The 21,334-nt window shown below is 35.6% G+C and overlaps 1 protein-coding gene across 1 annotated transcript in view; it reads left to right on the forward strand.

Moving 5' to 3' along the window:
* Window positions 1-3,228: 3,228 nt before the first annotated feature.
* LOC128230732 (uncharacterized) overlaps window positions 3,229-21,334 on the forward strand; it is a 75,072-nt gene continuing 56,966 nt past the window's right edge. Inside the window, exons 1-2 of the mRNA XM_052943180.1 lie at window positions 3,229-3,699; window positions 17,618-17,683. Coding sequence (XP_052799140.1) covers window positions 3,608-3,699; window positions 17,618-17,683 — 158 coding nt within the window. The 5' untranslated portion in view covers window positions 3,229-3,607. The remainder of the gene's footprint in view (window positions 3,700-17,617; window positions 17,684-21,334) is intronic.

Consider the following 21,334-nt stretch of genomic DNA (forward strand, 5'->3'; position numbering starts at 1 on the left):
AAGTAGACTCAGAGATATTTATATCAGCAATTGGAGGTCTGGGTTAGACTTGTCTCCGTCTCTAGATGTGTTAGAAATGTGAAGAAATTAAGACAAATTTTGAACAATCTTCATATCTCAGTTTTGTTGAAAATACAAAGTATAGAAGTATTTTATCTAAATTACGCCGTTCATCCCATAAACTAAATATAGAAATAGGTCGACACAATAAGATTCCTAGGAATGAAAGAAAATGTTCACTCTGTAATCTAAATGATATTGAGGACGAATTTCATTTCGTCCTGAAATGTCCAGTATATGCGGACCTTAGACGTCAATATATTCCGAAGTATTTTTACACTCATACGAGTTTGATGAAATATATTGTTTTAATGCAAAGTAACAACCAAACCACCCTAAGGAAGTTAGTGCTTTACTGTGATAAGTCCTTCAAATAACGTGATTCCTTAATATAGTATAAATTGTTGCTATGTTTCTTTGGTACTTTGATTGTATAATAAACGGTAGTGTTTAAACATAAATCTGTAGATCCTTAGGACATACGAGATGTACATATTCTTGTTCCTTTTGTGTGCGTGTTTTTGTTTTTGTTTTTTTTGTTTTTGTTGTCTTTTAATACGCCCGAAGGGTCGTATTATGTTATGGCCTCCATCGTCTGTCCGTCTGTCTGTCCGTCCGTTAGCAATTCCATGTCCGGGTCATAACTTGGTAACTAATAAAGCGATTTTCAAATAATTTTATACAAATCATCACTACATTAAAAGGATGTGTCGCGCGCAATTTCCAGGTCCATACCTCAAAGACTAGAATCACCATGGGGTGCGTTAGCAAATCCGTGTCCGGGCCACAACTTGGTCACTAATAAAGTCATTTTCAAATAACTTTATACAAAGCATCATTACATTAAAAGGATGTGTCGCGCGCAATTTCCAGGTCCATACCTCAAACACTAGAATCACCATGGGGGGGGGGGACGTTAGCAATTCAAAAAATAGCAAACAAATATTTCATTTCATAAAATCTGATTCCATATTAGTACATCCTTCATTGCACTACTTACCAGTATGTATGTTGTTTTACAATTATTCTATGTTGTAAAAAAATACTGTTGAACAAAGGTTTTTATTAGCACTGCTAACTTAAGTATCATTAAAGTTTCAATATTGGACGTTAAAGCCTTTGTTGTAAACACTTCACACCTAGTAAGCAGTATGCTAGCATAACCTAAATGTTTATTAAAGACCTCAAGCCGAATCTTCTTCGGGCGTATAATGCTCCGTTTCGCGGTGCTCTTGTTTTTGTAATATTCATATCCTTACACAGTAGCCACAAAGTTGTATGTACCACGCAGCTTGAACCTTGCGGCTGTATTAATCAACGTTGAGCAGTATTTATATATAGAGAGAAATTCATATAGATTTTTATAACACCGAAATCATTACCTTTTCATATTATACCTTAATATGGATGACATTCTTGTTATTGTTATACACACTCTCACAATATCTATATCAAACTTATGGTTGATTCATTAATAGAACTTGTGTTATAATTGCCACATGCCATACATTATTTCTATACATATTGTTGTGACGATGAGCTTTTTATGCTTAAGTCGAATAAAATTTCTGTTCTGTTCTGATAAAAATGGCCGAGAAGCCCCAAATGAACATCACGAAACCGCATCTGGAGGGGGTTTTGATGGTTTCAAAACCCAGTTTAGGTAAAAAAACAACAACAATAAAACCGGTTTTCATTTTATTTGAAACTGTCACAACAAATACTCAGTTCGTGAAACCAATATAAAACATAACTTGTTTATTACAGGACGCCTGAAGATATCACTACCCAAGATATCACTAGATCGATATCATGAAGGAGTTTCAAATTGCACATACTTCAGGCTCATAAACGTGTACTTTAATGGTATTGCTTTTGGATGTATTGAAGCTCACAATTTCTCACGGGATGTATTTTAAGCGCTATTGAGTGGAAAGAAAGATTGACATTTGATAGGAACAGTGTATCGCAAATTAAATTTTCATCTAGTAAGATAGGCCTGTAGTATATTATACTTGTGTATTGAGTTTTGAAAGCACGTAGACCATTTACTTTCAAGCAGCTCGTTTGAGTGCTGTATAAACACACGTTTGTACATAAATATGATCACATATGGAAAAATAGGATTTCATTTGTCACACATTGGCGAGGCTGCGATTCCAATCGTTCTTTAAGTTGGTACTGCCATAGGCTTTGTTATGATAGTTTAAAACAGTATTGTTTTTTCTTCTTCTTACTCTTCTTCTTTATGTTGTCGTATTGTTACCAGTAGTGGTAGCATATAAATTTATGTTTTTGTCGGGGTTGTAGTTGTTTGCGTTTGTGCGGTTTTGATTTGTAAGGAAGCTTGAAGTCGTATTAATGGCTGTAAGGTAGTTCTTGGCGTAGTATTTAATGTTGCCCCGCAGTGGTGGTAGTTGTTAGCATGGTTATGGTTGCTGAAAGATCTAAATGCAGCCGATGTTATACAGAGCATCATGTCCTAAGAAAGACATACTATTTTTGTCATTAAAATGGAAATGTCGGTTAAGGCGGAGATTTTATTATGGTTCAAGTAGAGCGAATGGGGGATTGGGTTGCGCTTCTTACGCATAACACCTCTACAGCTGAAATAAATTGTTCTACTTCCGTTCCGAGAGAAATATAGCATCTAAGCTTGTTTCACTGTTTACATTACTATTCAGACCAAAATTTTACTTGATGTAGCAAATTATCCTATTACGGGTAGTATGTTTGGCCGTCAATATTCAACCCATCAACTACAATTTATCCAAAATCTTTAACCACCCCTTTATTTTTTTATTTTACCATTTTCTACAATATCTCGGTGCAAGATCGTTGGTGTGTGGGGGTGGGGGGGGGGCGTAGCACCAGTGCTCTCTATCATCCTCGGCGCGTCAAGTAAAGTAAGCAAATTAAAAATCGTAAAATCGACTAAGCTGATTTCTTCGTCAATATATCGGACACAATAAGTACTAAAATGCGCCAACTAACGAATTTTGACTAATGGTAGTTAACATTTTCTTTGGGGCGTACCCTAATATTTCTCCATCCCCCTTCGCTTATATTTTAAATCATCGGTTAAACGTGATGGGCGCGTGTCAAATAGTTTTAGCTCCCTTTAACACACTATGAATTAAAGATGCGTAACGTCTTGGAGGAATATTATTTTAATCAGACTTATTTGTAAGCATATCGAAACAAGGACTATCTCATTCAAACAATAAGTGATTTTATCCGAGACTAAAGGGCGCTTTGTCAATCGTTTTTTTCTTCCAAAATACCCTTTTTAAACAGTTCGTAAATTATAAAATTGAATTGGCTAGTATAAGATTTGTCACCGCGCCAGACCGTACAAGCCAACGGAGACTTTTACTTCCTGATTGCTGGTTTGAAAACATGCTAGGGACTACACGCTTGTCTCAGTCCACTGCTGCGGTGTTCAACAAGTATCACTTCTTATAGTATTTAAAATATATTGAATTAAATAAATGTAAGTGGCATTTTGCATGGACTTTGTGTAAGAGGACATAATTAGCCAGCCAATATGTGGGTGAAAGTATGCGGGCTGTGCATTGGTGTTATGTTTGTTCTAAGCCTTGCATTGGTGCAGAATGTATCGGCACAGAATTGGAGTGGGTGAGTGCTTTTGTTCAATTCTCTATTTATTTTGATATTCCATCTTTTACATTGAAATTCACGTTTATTTTCACAACCTGTGCGCGTTTTTGTGTGTGTTTTTGTGTGTGTTTTTAAATAATGTTTCAATGTTTATTCCACCTATATTTGTTTAACACATTCCATTTATATTTACATGCTATACCAAAAATAAAATCCGACATTATTTGGTTGTGGTTCAAAACGATGAGATAACATCTAAATGTGAACCATTTAGGTATTAGTCTAATTAACGTCCCATTATCCTAGTCAGATTTGCAATATACCCGGTTTTTAAAATACTTGCTTGAAGGAACCCATTTGACGAAAGAAAGCGAATGCCATTAATTTGCAAATTATAATATACCGGTTTATTTCTCCATATACAAGTCAGGATCATTATTGTACGTTTTCATGTCATCATATTGTTTTTGCTACGCTTTACATTTTACAATGTGAGTATGATCATTAATGTCTAACTCTCTGTAACCTTGAAATCGTTCTTCAAACAATCCTGTATGGTAGATGTTTAAAGAATATTACAAACCCTTTATAATTGAATGGACATTTGATAGGCAGGATACGAGGACAAATAAAAACCTGACAGTGTCAGCTAGAGTGCGTTTATATCCGCAATATATGTGACACACTCTGTGATTTTGGGTCCAAATGAGGTAACCTCGTTTTCAAAATTGACGTCACGCAATTAATTTTTTTTCCAATAAAAATTTTTTAAAGCATTTTCTGTCTTTTGCTGAAGTGTCAGGTAAGATATGCATGATATTCTCAAAAAAAAAATAATTTGGGTTGGGGAAAGAATAAGCTCTGTGAATATGAAAAAACTCACTTTCGCCTAGATACCTCATTTGGGCCCAAAATCTCATGTTGTGTCACATATGAACAGCAAAAGGCCGTCTCAGAGCACAAACCAACTTTTGTTTGGTACAAGATACACGCACTATTGGTAAAGATGCCTGTTCTTGGGTCACCATTTCAAGCCAGCCATGAGACCAGACTGAAAACTGAACATTAATGTTAAAGGGATACAAAATTGCGGCCAATTACTTTTCCACTTGGCTTCTGGTTCTCATACTTATCTTACTGGATATTTTAAGCATTTTTAAATACATTCAAAGCATCACGTGATAATATCAATCAACCAATCACGCTACTGTCTTTTCCTGAATTGCGTAAAGAACGGTTTTGGATATCGTGGACTTCAAACACAATATTTGAGCATAAATCAACATTTGCCTGTGGTCGAGAGTTCACTGGGATGTTTAGGCATGTGGTCGAGAGTTCACTGGGGTGTTTAGGCCTGTGGTCGAGAGTTCACCGGGTTGTTTAGGCCTGTGATCGAGATTTCACTGGGGTGTTAAGGCCTGTGGTCGAGAGTTCACTGGGGTGTTTAGGCCTGCTGTCGAAATTTCACTTGGATGTTTAAGCCTGTGGCCGAAAGTTCACTAGGATGTTTAAGCCTGTGGTCAATAATTTACTTGGGTGTTTAAGCCTGTAGTCGAAAGTTCACTGGGGGTTTTAAGCCTGTGGCCGAAAGTTCACTAGGATGTTAAAGCCTGTGGTCAATAGTTTACTGGGGTGTTTAAGCCTGTGGTCGAAAGTTCACTGGGGGGGGGGGGGGGGTTAAGCCTGTGGCCGAAAGTTCACTGGGAGTTTTAAGCCGGTGGGCGAGAGTTCACTTGGGATGTTTAAGCCTGAAGGCGAGAGTTCACTGGGGTGTTTAAGTCTGAAGGGCGAGAGTTCACTGGGGTGTTTAAGCCTGAAGGCGAGAGTTCACTTGGGTGTTTAAGCATGTGTTCGCGAGTTCACTGGGATGTTTAAGCCGAGGTTCATGAGTTCACTTGGGTGTTTATGCCGGTGGTCGGGACTTCATAAGGCCGTTTAAGTCTGTGGGCGAGAGCTCATTGCGGTGTTTATTCCGATGGCCGAGAGTTTACTGGGGTGTTTAAGCCTGTGTTCGTTTTTCCTGCCTCAAACGTGTCTAAATGTCTTGTACCACGAATCCGCTCCAAACAAACATGAGTATGTCTATGAATCATTGGCAGTATTATTCATAGCTGTTCCCGTGTCGAGTGACATGCTATTAAAAGAAGTATCTGATTACACGGTGTGGATTAAACTTCCACTTGCAGCTCCCGAGGACCAAACTATCCCCAGCGTGCGTGTTTGATATGTTTGTTTACTGTGTGTGTTGTCTCATCTGTGTCACAGGTTTAGTTTAAGCAAGACTTTGGTCCATCAAAATATTCCCTTCTTTTATATATATATTTATTTAAGATATTCTTTTGCCGTACATCTTGAATTGAATTCAATTCAATGTGTTTCACGAAAATGTCATTAAAGTATTAAAGCATTTAATTTGGAAACCACCCACATATATTATTTTTATAGAGCGTCTTATAAATCTGGTATATCCCTAAAATTGTATAAGCTTACCAATTCAGTAACTGAACGCCAACAATATTGATAAACTGTTATGTTAATTTTTCACTGTCGTGATAGAAATTCATTTGTCACGTATGCGTGTTTTGAAACTACTGCGCACATTGAAGTATTGTTCTTCTCTTAATACGGGTATTTCCCTATGAAATTCGACTTAAGCAAGTGAATGGACTTGTATTGGAAATTTATTAGCTTAATATGAGTCCCCTTTATATCAATTTATAAAAATAATTGTTTTAGCATAAGATAGGAAGAGCTTAATTCCTCCTTTAACACTTTAAACCAATTGTGCAGGAATGAAGTTCAATGTCTGTATTGTATTGTATTGTATTGTTTGGATGACACCTTTGATTGGTATCCAATAGTTGATCTACTTTGTGTATCGACCAAATACTATGTATACTATAAATAAATACTTCTGTCTATTCAGTAGTCAATTTAAGTAATAAGTAATAATTTGAACTCTTAAAGGAACTCGCTCATGTTTTGGACGCTTTTTCCAAGGTATTGCATCTAAAAACACTAATATTATAAATAGTTTACTCTTTGATTTCGAATGCACAACAAAAAATTAAAGTATGAAAAAATTATATTGGCTTTAGTGGTTTGCAAACCCACGCCGGTTAAGTCAAGAAAAAGCTGACGTCGTAACCACTAGTTCAAAACGACTTACACAGCAACTGATGGATATTTTGACCTTTTAAGAATACATTTATAACATCACGTGATAATGCCAGTCAACCAATCACGCTACAACAAATCGCCGAATGCCGTTAGTAAAGGTATTCAATATTGTGGCAAAATTGTGGCTTTCAATCACGACATTTGAGCAAATTTCGGCATTTTCTAAAGGGTTCAAACTGTCAGTAGCTTAGTTTTAACACTCCTAATGATTTGCCACACTTGATTTCGTAAAAAGTAAATAAAACATGAGCTAGGCAAAACTTGAGCGAGTCCCTTTAAAAGTATAAAAAGAATACAAATTTGACTTTAAGTTGAAAAACAAAGTCGCGAATACTTCCCTGTTGGTTCTTATGTGTTTCGTTGTATTATTCAAATTTTGTGACATTTGCAAAACGTGACTGATATACATTTCTTATTTGGCATCATATATAGTTACTGTCTAGATATTATCTAATTATGAAGTCATATCTGAACTTAAGAACCATTTGTGTTTTTCTGAAGTGTCGACATTGTCTGTCATCTGTTTAATTGATGCTCGTCAAAAACAGTGGAGAGATGAGTTAAAACTTGCATCGGACACCCAGTAAATAATTGCATCATGGCATATAACTGTATATCTTCGATTTATATTGTAATGCATTAATTACTTTGGGACCACAAACACGTTATATGACATCGAAATCAAGTTCTATGTCAAATCTAACAACCACATTTCTTCTCAAGAAATCTACGATAATGTTGAAGCTCATAGTTTGGTATCGTTTAATCTCATATGACAATCATAGTTATCCTTAACAATGACAATTTCAGATATACAGATACAAAAATGCCTGACATTGTCATGATACTGTGATTAAATACGCAGAAAAACCATTTGAGAACAAATAAATGCTAATTTCGTATTTTATTATGTATATGCATTTCTTATTTGCATGTAACAGCATAGCATCCTTCCGCATTGCGTTTCGTTTATATAAGTTATTATTCTCATAATTTGCGTCGAGTTTTATGTATATACTTTGCATGAAGAAGTTTCTTTTTACACATTACAAATTCCACTTCTTTGTTCGCCAATGATTTTGCTATATTAAATTATTTCTAGAAAAAAATACGCAATCGCCTTGATATTGCGAAAATAAATCTGTTTATATCTGTATGCAGTACCCCCAAAACCGTCATTGACAAAAGTTTTCGGGTTTTACCTGGTTTAAAAAAATATGAATTTCTAATTTTATTGTAACACAAGCCAAACAACAAAAAACACGGAATAACGACGATGGCAAGGTTGTGGCAGTGGTGGTGGTTGTGGTGATCGTGTTTTGCTGCTGTTGCTGCTGTTACTGCTGCTGCTGCTGCTGCTGCTGTTGTTGATGATGATGATGATGATTATTATTATCATGATGGTGGTGGTGGTGGTGGTAGTGTTTGCGGTGGTGGCGGTGGTGGTGGTGATGATGATGATGATGATGATGATGATGATGATGATGCGTGCTCCGACTAGGGTGTTCCTGTCAGAACCGGAAACACATTCTCATTCATGTTTCCGGAGTTTGTTTATCGCTGCACAATTATACATTTTTTTTACTAAGGAGGTACGGTTAGACTTTTACTCAGTCAGTTTATTGTGCAGTTAAACACTACTGTTGTAAGTGTTTGCTCTACATTTTCAGTCAATTAAGGGCGCTACATAGTTTAATGTTTAGATTTTTATTTGTGAAGATAGTTACTTATTGCTGAAGACGACTCTTCATGGTTCAGTTACTTGCTTAAACTGCGCATGCGTATATACCCACGCCTATTCTTTGCATTTGCAAAGGCGCATCTTTATATGACGGGAGATTATCCTGCAATGATTGACAGGTCTTTTGACAGGCGTATGGCTTAAACTAAAATACTTCATTAGGATTAGTGGCGGATCCGTGGTCTAGTGGTATCACACTGGAGTGTCTACCGAGGGGTCCCATGTTCCATTCCCTGCACCACCACTTAAAATACTAGACAAAGTCGTCTTCCGAGAGGGACGTTATACAGGTCCCGTGTGACAGTGTTTTACACTGATGTACGTTAACGAACCACGGTACCTTTAACTAGGGTTACATTCTGTCTGTTCACTTATGCTCCAAATACCTAATATGAATAACAATCTTCTCGGAGCACTCACCGAATGGGCAAGGCCGGGCCCCAATTTCTCGAAACTTCTTAAGCTTAACAGGCTTAAGTCGCTTATTTCAATTAGCCAAAATGCATACTGAAAATGTTTTTTTGGTAAATGAAAAATGGTTTATTCTGATAATCATACAGATTATTCCTACATAATTTCTAAAAATTCTTGAAGAAGTAAATATAGCACATTTTATAGAATAACAAAAATAGTGAGATTAGCTTAATCCTGTTATAAGGGACTTAAGACGTTTCGAGAAATTGGGGCCCGTAGGACTAAAATGATTAAATATATTGAACTTATGTAAAATAATAACTTTTCAACTTAATTTGCGCATTTTTTTCTTAAGAATTCAAACGTCATTATATTAACATTGTTAATATGATTACGTTACACATTTCGTAAATCGCTAACATTTAGAATTTAATTTTATTTATTCTAGTTATCTTTCTTCATACATTGTACTTCTTTATAGTTATAGTCTACGTGTTTGTTAAACGATATGACTCCTTCACAAGGTCCGCCAACAAGACCAGCCGCTCTTTTTTGCGCCGGAAATGTCGTCCTACAAATGATCGAATAAATGCATTCTTAAATATGATAAAATTGATTGACCTTGTGCAAATATTACTTCTTCCATTCAACTTAATTTGTGCAAATGTATTTCAAACGCCGTCATAACATTGTTAATATTATCTCGTAACACATTTCGCTTAGGAAAGTGCTAACATTTAGAATTTAGTTTTATTTATAATGTACATACATACATCTTTCTTCATCCATTACAATTGTTTACAATGTACATGTTTGTTATACGATATGTCTCTGTTCGGGGCAAATGGAATACAAATAGTTTACTAAACGTTTTTATGCCTTCTCCTCAATGTTAATGTAAAAGTATGTTTGATAAAAAAAATACAGTTTAAAATACTGATTATTAATAGTGATCATGTTATATTTTGCTTGTCTCACATCCAAAACTATTGCGTTGTGAAGTGATATAGGAGGTCTTGGTTCCCTTAGTTCTAAATAACATTTACTGCTAAGCTTGAACCCTTTAAACCCCACAAAAACACTCTATATTTGTATTTCTTGTCCTCTTTTTACCAGAACACGTCCATTGTGCTCCAAGGCGCACATCCCAGAGAGCGCATGCGCATCTCTAAAAACCCTACCTAACAGTCGACTGGGTTACATACTACTAGTGACAAAAGCACCGTGAAAACATTTGTATATATGTAAAATTGAACCTATCGTTTGATCATGTAATGAGGCCCACGTTTGTGTTCAAATTACTTAACTAATGTGTTAAATCCTGAATTCATATTAATACTGATTGTATATTATCATTTTCGCCGCTTATATATCTTTACGATATTGTAAGTGACAATCAGCATGCGTATACTACTTGTTAAGATGACCAAGCTGTGGGAGCATTTTTTACTAAGCTTAGAATTGTGCTTACGGCTTTCCCTTTGTGTATACCTGAACGAGGACCACATTCCAATAAGATATCTATGCGAAAAGTGCACGGGTAAATCAGTAAAGTTAAGTGCAGAATCTATACGATAAAATTGGTCTTACGAAATCTTACCATATTTTTTAATAGAAACTCAGTGGCCACCAAAAACGGGTTACGTCTGCAAACTAAAGGTTTAAGATTTACAATCTTGCTTGAAACATGGGCCAAAGGTTTTTTTCATAATCTGTTATAAAAACGTTTTACGTCTATACGTTGTTTAAATAAAAAAATAAAATCTTTTCATTCTTAGGATTCGCTTGACTACACCGTAAACTTTCTAATCTTGAAATATTTTACTTCCTTGATGCGAAGTACGATGATGGCACAGGTCATGCGAAGGGTACTTCGTTTCAATTTCGCTGTTGTAAAATAACTCCTTAATACTTAAATGCATCAAGTGTTAATGTAGGTCAAGTTAAACAATATTTAATTGCCTTTTCTTTCATCATGCCAAAAACACGTAATGTCTATGTGTTTTTGGGGGGGTTATCAAGAAATCATCTTGCTTGGTGATACATGATTTTACGTTTTAAAGGCTTCTTTTCATTTCCAGTACCTTTTTCATTTTGTATCGTTTTAAATACTGATTCACCTAATGTTTTTGCCTAAACATTATCACCACACACTCAGCCATTACTCAGATTTTCACGCATTTTGTCGTGTGGATTACTTTGTCAGACACGTAAATATATATCTTAAGAAACATTGCTTAGTATGGTGTAGAACTTGTACACTTAGATATTTTAGTTGTGACAATTACAACAGTGTCTGCCAAAAACAATTACAGCACATTTTGGCGCGGAATGTCGTCCTTCAAATTATCGAATAAATGCATTCATAATTATTTTGCGAAACTACGTTTTAAATTAATTCATAGATGAAATTCTAGCCCTCCGTTGCTCCGTCTACTTGGGGTGCCTAGACAACCACTTTTAGATCATATTACTGATATAAAATTGTCCATGGTTGCTAATACGCACTTATTTTGAAAATGCCTAGGGTACTGCATAGTTTTACTGATTTATGTAGTGACTCGGACAGCAAGCTATTTTCAACGATGTTATAAAAGGTCGTGTGTATTCAGTCACATTACTTGACATACCGATTGTCGTTGTATTTCCTTTCCTTTCGACCAGTCCATGGCGTGTATAGTATTGTTTTGTTTGGTTTTGTTCAAATCACAATGTTAAACAGAGATCTTATCGGGCATCAATTAATCGGAGCCAGTTCATAATCCGGGACACTAGCTTGATGTGTGAATGGATAATTTTAAAGTAATTTCCCTATATGAAACCCGATCGTTCTTATATCAAAGATCATGCTTGCACTAATATTTAAACGGTTCGATATTTCTGGCTTTCAATTAATATTAGAAATGTCATTGCTGACAATTATGTATATCCATATTTCATTAACTCGCTTTCATAACCTTTCTTTCATGTTTTAACTTGGACGGGCTAGGGAAGACATATTCAATTACTGATATGTTCTGATTTTAGAACAAGGAAGTTCCATGTTTTGGTATTGAAGTCGTACTGATCTATTTTTAATATTACTGTCATTAATCCAAAACTGGAATGAAAGATTGAAATACTTTAATAGAGCATTGTTATAACCTTATTTAATCTCATGAAACATCTAATTTTAAAAGGCTTCGTATTATCTTGCATTTTAAGGATGGAATAGTCAATTTCCACTTCCCGTTCAGCAGAGGAAATGTAACATATGTCTCGTGTTAAAAAATATATATCATTTTGGTCTAGAATCGTCCATACTCTGATTTAAGTTGTAAATATATACCCTTCCTTGGACAAAATATGCAAACTCTTATTCAATAAGGCCAGGCAAAATTAATATTTCGTTCCTCGGATTTTTGCCGAAATTGGAGCCAAAAAGCAAAAAATAATGATATATTTTGTCATTTTTCATAAAACCTGAAAGGACAGATGAGCGAAAAGCATTTTTTTTTATATATAGAAGAATGATTATTGAATATAATCACCATCTAACACATTTGAAAACAAGCTTGAACTTATTCTCTTTTGGGCGATGACAAAATGTTCCAATACTGTACCATTTTGAGTAAGCACGGATATAGATAAACCAAATTTCTTACATACTTGTAAAGTACTTTAAGTATATGATGATCATTCATGATAAATAATTATCCTGCTTTTAGGACAAGATTTTAAAAAACAAAACTTCTACTTGAATCATTTTAACAACATAAGCAACTGTATTTAGACATTAACGATGCTTGATTTTGAATATAAAATAAATCATAAGTATGTTTTTACAAAGGCATCATAACAATAGGTGTTAATATACATTTCAATTTCTTGATTTAATTTCGTTTTGAATATCACTTTAAATGCGATGGCATGTGCTTATCGACGTGTACAGAATAAAGGTATGTTCAAAAAACTGGGGAGAAAGGAGAGAACTGTTGCCTTTTTGACAAAAACCTTCGAAGCTAAGTTAGTTTTTATTGGAATGAGAAAATAAAATTTCACCTAAATGTTTACATGAAGCAGCATTTGTTTTCGCTGAAAATCACGATATCAAAAAGTATGCCCGATTTGGTTTTAAAAGAGGTTGCTCAACTGTATATGCTATTTTTGTTTAGAATGCAGCCATAAGTATTTGTTTCAATAAAAGTAAGCGCGTAGCCTGTGTATTTTAAGATTTCAATACGGCATTTGACAGTATAGATAGGAATGGTATATGGTTAAAAGTATAGAAACTATGTGTACGTGACAAAACATTAAAGTAATACGTGGTATGTATTTCAAGGTAAAAGCACGTATAAGAAACTGTTGCACATTTTATTACTTCTTTGATTATTCCATAGGCTAACAGCAAGGGGAAGTTGTGTCCCCGATATTATTCTCTCTATTTTCAAAAGATCTTGAGATGGTTTAATTGATAGTGTTAATTCGGGTTATACCTTTGAAGAAATGTATTTTATATTCATAATGGGTCATTCCCCCGAGACTAGCAACACAGTTTAAATTTGTTAGATTTATATTGTAAAAGTTTGTTATCACAAGTTAACCCTGATAAAAGTAAGATTGCCATGTTTAAAAAACGCGGTCCTATCAAAAATGTGGCTAATTTTTAGAAGTTGTTGACAACTTCAATTACCTTGGAACTGTGTTTAATAATAAGTTTAATACTGAATCAATCGACACTATCATGAAAAGGCTTAAACGCTCTTAATGCTCTTCTTTCCAGTTTAAAAAAGCCTCTAAAACCTTGTATGCTGTGTTAATTATTTATTTTATGCATTTGTAGTATTCGTTTTGAATTATGGTTGTTAATTTTGGGGGTTTGGAAAATATAATGAGAGATTGAAAGAGTTCATTTAAAGATTCGTAAATCAATATAACACTTAACACAGTTCAATTCGACAATGTCAATAAAATTATGGTGAACTCGGTAGATACCCATTGTAAATAACAGAACTTAACATACAGTTTATGCTGATGTAAGCATAAACAGCGTATTACCAATTACACAATAATTTCAAACATACATGCATGTTAATATAATATAATTATAAAATAGCATAACTTATGATACAAACATAATGAAAGATAATAAATTAATTTCAACATGAGAATGTTTAATACATACTTTAATATTATACACATGATTGTTGATTGCAGAGTTTCTATAACAGGGTATAAAAGAATTATGAAATGTTCGTGTAAAACAATCAATAACGATACTATCATAGTCAGCACATTGTATAATGGTCTTGTAGCAGACATTCCGATTATTGTATTGAGCTAGTAATGTAAACATGCTGCTGGTTGTTTGTTTTTTAAATGTTTGGATTAATCTTGCTGTGTCGATATGAAATAGTTCTATATACTTTTTTAAGAATGCCTTATTGATTAGTTTAAACACTCTTGGTACAACGCGATGAGTAACGGCTCCGTTTTGAGTACTTATAAGCCATATCACTAAAAAAAATATGATGAAATTGTTCAAAGCATACGCAATTATTTTGAAAACGACTATGGTATCATTATTTCACTTTTTTGCTGTAATGACTCGGCAAATGAACTTGTATAATTAGCTATTTCCAACGATTTTATAAAATGCCATAATATTTACATTACCTGACATGCAAATGCCATTATTTTTGTCGTTGTATTTCCTTTCGAATAATCAATGACACATGCCGAGAGCGTGCATTATTTTGTTTTTGGAAACTTGAATCTTATTCAAAATGATCTTTTGATAATGGTGGATAATTTACAAAATTTCCCTCATATGAAATCCGATCGTCTTTGTGCTTCCATAGTTCCTAATTAAAATATTATTGGAAGGTAAGTTGCGTGTAACTCGGCATTAGATATGATAAGGTTAATAATAATGTCACTATATGCATATTCCATAAAAAAAATAACAGGTGTTCATTTGATTGAAGTTTTTGGCAATGCCCCATGTTAAACTTAGACGTTGGCTTAAATATGCACTATTACTTCCAAATAAGTTTTACCACAATATAAACAATTGTTCAGATATACCAGCAAAGATGAATAAACGTCGAAAACAATGGTTCTTATAAAGGATACCGAGTTTAATTTGAAAGAAATGAGCATAAAACATGGTTTTTCTACTTTATGAGACGATAGTAGATCACAGTAAATCTTTTAGCATTCACCAAACATTGAATATTTTTAGGGTTTCAGCTATTAAATACATGGTTACAATCTTTTTACTAGTAATTAATAGTTTACATCAATGCATTATATTGTAAGTACACTAAGATTTGACACTCAAAATTTGTGTTTATTGTACATGTGTATGTATTGATTTTGAATAAGAGTGTCACTTTAAGCACACATTTTCGAATACTGAAAACGTGCTTTTGTCCACGAATGTTCCATGTTATTGAAGTCGTACGTGTTGATCTGAAATTACTTTGATGTATCCAAAACTGAAATGTAATATTAGGACACTTTATAAGAGCATTGGTTCATGAAATACACAGCATGTTTAGACTGCAATCGTATTTTAGCTCATGCAGTATATAAACGTTTGGATTTAATTGATTGAGGTAACGTATATCTGCACATCAAATTAAGATTGAAAGCAGAAGATGGGCAAAACCAAATTCTATACTATTGAGGAGCGGAAATGTAACATAAGTCAAGTCTAAAAAGATGAATATCATTTCGTTCAAGAATGTAATCTATACTCTGAGTTATGATGTATATTCGCTTATAATTTAGACATAGACAAAATAACAAAAATAATTATTAGCATCATGTTTACAATGTATTTTTGAATAGTTAGATCAGTTAATATATATATACGTCCAGATGCATTTGTGGTTACGTGACCAAAGATTGTTCATCACCCTCGAATATATTCATTTTCATTGCGCTGAAGATATGGGAATATCATATTTTAATTTTTTATTATGTTAACACCGAAAATATTAGCTATCACTTAAAAATACCTTTATACGGTGTTTATACGACGATACGCTTTAAATTCTCCTCAGATTCTGATCTATTTGTTTTGTAACAAGTTGTAAAGTTGACTTTGTCTTTATGTAAATGGTTTAAACCGAGGGGCGGCTCGAGGAATTGACGTTTGAGGGGGCGTCACTTATGAGGCACAACCTTTTGACTCTCGCCCCTCCCTCAGAATCGATATTTAAATAGTTTGACATGTTGAATAAGAGGTTATTCCAAAAGGGAAGTTTAATAAAGTTTACTAATATTTCGCTATGTACGACTTGTATTTTTTAGAATGTAGCGAACTCATGCATTATAAGCTTTGAATCAATAAAAAAAGTCCGATTTCACGCTTTGAGCCATGAATGTACTTTGGTATTTAAAGATATCTTAGTAAATCCAAATAATGGATATTTGCTTATTTAAATGGAAGCTAATAAAGGTCAAGTTAAACTATTATGCTTTAGGTGTCATATCCGTGAAGTCATTTCTACAAATGGGTTATAAGCGTTGTGAGTTCGAAATGAATCAGGCTTTTTTCACCATCTTTTAATGTCATAATTTCAATAAATACATGTAAGAATATCATAAAATGCCTGTAAAGGATTTGCTAACTTCGAGTTTTCATCAAACATATATTGAGACAATTTGTAGTTCAAATCAATAGTGCTAAGAGGTCGCCACCGAAGCTTACGTTATTTAAGAAAAAATAATATCAAATAATCTCTTAAAAAAAATGATTTTATTTTTTACGAAATACATTTACTTCGATGAACATGGAAAAAAATAACAATAAAAAAACAACATGGAAGATATGTTTTCAATATAAGCATTTGTTATAAACTTAATTCAAATTATGAAAAGCAAAGAAAAGACAAAAAATATTACCCTCTACGGATGCAAACCTGTAATCTGTCGCATTCCAACCCTAAAAATACCTTCAGCAGTAAATGTGTACTGCATTAAAGCCGCACTTTCACAGATTGACCGTTTTAACAACTTTCCATTTTGTTTGTCTAAGAATGAGCCAAATTTTGCGTAAATGTCTGAGAAACGGTGATATGAGACTGCTGATAAAAGATCAGATCGCAGTTTTTAATATTCACACACGAAAATTTATATTTTATTGCTTAAAGCGTTACTAACGCTCTCAGAAAAATGGAAATTTCGGCAGTTTTCCAAGCAATTGAGGTCTGTTTATCCTATATGACTGATTTGAAAACACTTATGCCAAAATCAGCTAATTCTGAGACAAAATCTAAAAAGTTGTCAAATCGGTCAATCTGTAAGATGGTAGCTTTAAACAATTTAATAAGTAGCTTTATCCAATTAACTCTGAAATGATTCATTTTTCCAATTCAATAATCTAATCTAACAGAGGACTTGTCCTAAAGGTCACAGCTCACGGAACAAAATCGGACTCTATCTCTGTTGGCATTTGGAGCGATCGATGCATGTAGTGTCCAACTATGTAATTACCAAATACCTTTCATAAAATTGAAACATACACGTTTTTGTTCGAACAATTATCATTTGATACTTATCGATTATGTTCTGTAGACACTTTTTACCGTAATCTCTGTATCTCTTTTTCAGACAGTTGATATCCTACCGAGAACAGGTTGAGACCGTGTGCAGTAGATGTCTCTGTCAATACTGGTGGTAAGTTGGATATTTTGCAGTGTGAATATTACAAATTTGTTTATGCAATTGAATATATATGAATTCGTCATTTAGAACCTTTCGCAGAATTTTCGTTTCCTAACAACAAAGGAATTCATCAAAACAGAAAGAAACGAAATATGCTACCACAAATATATCATTTGTCAATCCAAATTGAATCAGACGTTTGCGACTAATATAATTCTAAGTGAAGCATTATCTTATTCAATAGAATTAAACCCCTAGATAAAGAACTTTGGGCAATCGTCCATCACTCTACCTCAGCCCTCGTCTCAATTAGGACAAAACAATATATAACGGGCTTAAAACATAATTAAGTCCTTTGTTTAAATAGGGTAAAACCCGTCTTGTACTTAGCCATTTAAGAAGCGAACATACATACATGTACCCGCTTAGCCATTTAAGTAGCGAACATACATACATGTACTCGCTTAGCCATCGAAGTAGCGAACATACATACATGTACCCGCTTAGCCATCGAAGTAGCGAACATACATACATGTACCCGCTTAGCCATCAAAGTAGCGAACATACATACATGTATCCCATTAGCCATCGAAGTAGCGAACATACATACATGTACCCGCTTAGCCATCGAAGTAGCGAACATACATACATGTACCCGCTTAGCCATCGAAGTAGCGAACATACATACATGTATCCCATTAGCCATTGAGGTAGCGAATATACATACATGTACCCCATTAGCCATCGAAGTAGCGAACATACATACATGTATCCGCTTAACCATCGAAGTAGCGAACATACATACATGTACCCGCTTAGCCATCGAAGTAGCGAACATACATACATGTACCCGCTTAGCCATTTAAGTAGCGAACATACATACATGTACCCGCTTAGCCATTTAAGTAGCGAACATACATGCATGTACCCGCTTAGCCATCGAAGTAGCGAACATACATACATGTACCCGCTTAGCCATCGAAGTAGCGAACATACATACATGTACCCGCTTAGCCATCGAAGTAGCGAACATACATACATGTATCCGCTTAGCCATCGAAGTAGCGAACATACATACATGTATCCGCTTAGCCATCGAAGTAGCGAACATACATACATGTATCCGCTTAGCCGTCGTATCCGCTTAGCCATCGAAGTAGCGAACATACATACATGTACCCGCTTAGCCATCGAAGTAGCGAACATACATACATGTACCCGCTTAGCCATCGAAGTAGCGAACATACATACATGTATCCGCTTAGCCATCGAGGTAGCGAACATACAATCATGTACCCCATTAGCCATCGAAGTAGCGAACATACATACATGTATCCGCTTAGCCATCGAAGTAGCGAACATACATACATGTACCCGCTTAGCCATCGAAGTAGCGAACATACATACATGTACCCGCTTAGCCATTTAAATAGCGAACATACATACATGTACCCGCTTGGCCATTTAAGTAGCGAACATACATACATGTACCCGCTTAGCCATCGAAGTAGCGAACATACATACATGTATCCGCTTAGCCATCGAAGTAGCGAACATACATACATGTATCCGCTTAGCCATCGAAGTAGCGAACATACATACATGTACCCCATTAGCCATCGCAGTAGCGAACATACATACATGTATCCGTTTAGCCATCGAAGTAGCGAACATACATACATGTACCCGCTTAGCCATCGAAGTAGCGAACATACATACATGTACCCGCTTAGCCATCGAAGTAGCGAACATACATACATGTACCCGCTTAGCCATCGAAGTAGCGAACATGCATAATGTACCCGCTTAGCCATCGAAGTAGCGAACATACATACATGTATCCGCTTAGCCATCGAAGTAGCGAATATACATATATGTAGCCGCTTAGCCATCGAAGTAGCGAACATACATACATGTACTCCATTAGCCATCGAAGTAGCGAACAAACATACATGTATCCGCTTAGCCATCGAAGTAGCGAACATACATACATGTACCCGCTTAGCCATCGAAGTAGCGAACATACATACATGTACCCGCTTAGCCATTTAAGTAGCGAACATACATACATGTACCCGCTTAGCCATTTAAGTAGCGAACATACATGCATGTACCCGCTTAGCCATCGAAGTAGCGAACATACATACATGTACCCGCTTAGCCATCGAAGTAGCGAACATACATACATGTACCCGCTTAGCCATCGAAGTAGCGAACATACATACATGTATCCGCTTAGCCATCGAAGTAGCGAACATACATACATGTATCCGCTTAGCCATCGAAGTAGCGAACATACATACATGTATCCGCATAGCCGTCGTATCCGCTTAGCCATCAAATAGCGAACATACATACATGTACCCGCTTAGCCATCGAAGTAGCGAACATACATACATGTACCCGCTTAGCCATCGAAGTAGCGAACATACATACATGTATCCGCTTAGCCATCGAGGTAGCGAACATACAATCATGTACCCCATTAGCCATCGAAGTAGCGAACATACATACATGTATCCGCTTAGCCATCGAAGTAGCGAACATACATACATGTACCCGCTTAGCCATCGAAGTAGCGAACATACATACATGTACCCGCTTAGCCATTTAAATAGCGAACATACATACATGTACCCGCTTGGCCATTTAAGTAGCGAACATACATACATGTACCCGCTTAGCCATCGAAGTAGCGAACATACATACATGTATCCGCTTAGCCATCGAAGTAGCGAACATACATACATGTATCCGCTTAGCCATCGAAGTAGCGAACATACATACATGTACCCCATTAGCCATCGCAGTAGCGAACATACATACATGTATCCGTTTAGCCATCGAAGTAGCGAACATACATACATGTACCCGCTTAGCCATCGAAGAAGCGAACATACATACATGTACCCGCTTAGCCATCGAAGTAGCGAACATACATACATGTACCCGCTTAGCCATCGAAGTAGCGAACATGCATAATGTACCCGCTTAGCCATCGAAGTAGCGAACATACATACATGTATCCGCTTAGCCATCGAAGTAGCGAATATACATATATGTACCCGCTTAGCCATCGAAGTAGCGAACATACATACATGTACTCCATTAGCCATCGAAGTAGCGAACAAACATACATGTATCCGCTTAGCCATCGAAGTAGCGAACATACATACATGTATCGTTTAGCCATCGAAGTAGCGAACATACATACATGTACCCGCTTAGCCATCGAAGTAGCGAACATACATACATGTATCCGCTTAGCCATCGAAGTAGCGAACATACATACATGTACCCGCTTAGCCATCGAAGTAGCGAACATACATACATGTACCCGCTTAGCCATCGAAGTAGCGAACATACATACATGTATCCCATTAGCCATCGAGGTAGCGAACATACATACATGTACCCAATTAGCCATCGAGGTAGCGAACATACATACATGTACCCCATTAGCCATCGAAGTAGCGAACATACATACATGTATCCGATTAGCCATCGAAGTAGCGAACATACATACATGTACCCCATTAGCCATCGAAGTAGCGAACATACATACATGTACCCGCTTAGCCATCGAAGTAGCGAACATACATACATGTACCCGCTTAGCCATCGAAGTAGCGAACATGCATAATGTACCCGCTTAGCCATCGA

Source organism: Mya arenaria, chromosome 1 (genome assembly GCF_026914265.1).
Source record: "Mya arenaria isolate MELC-2E11 chromosome 1, ASM2691426v1".
Classification (NCBI taxonomy): Eukaryota; Metazoa; Mollusca; class Bivalvia; order Myida; family Myidae; genus Mya; species Mya arenaria.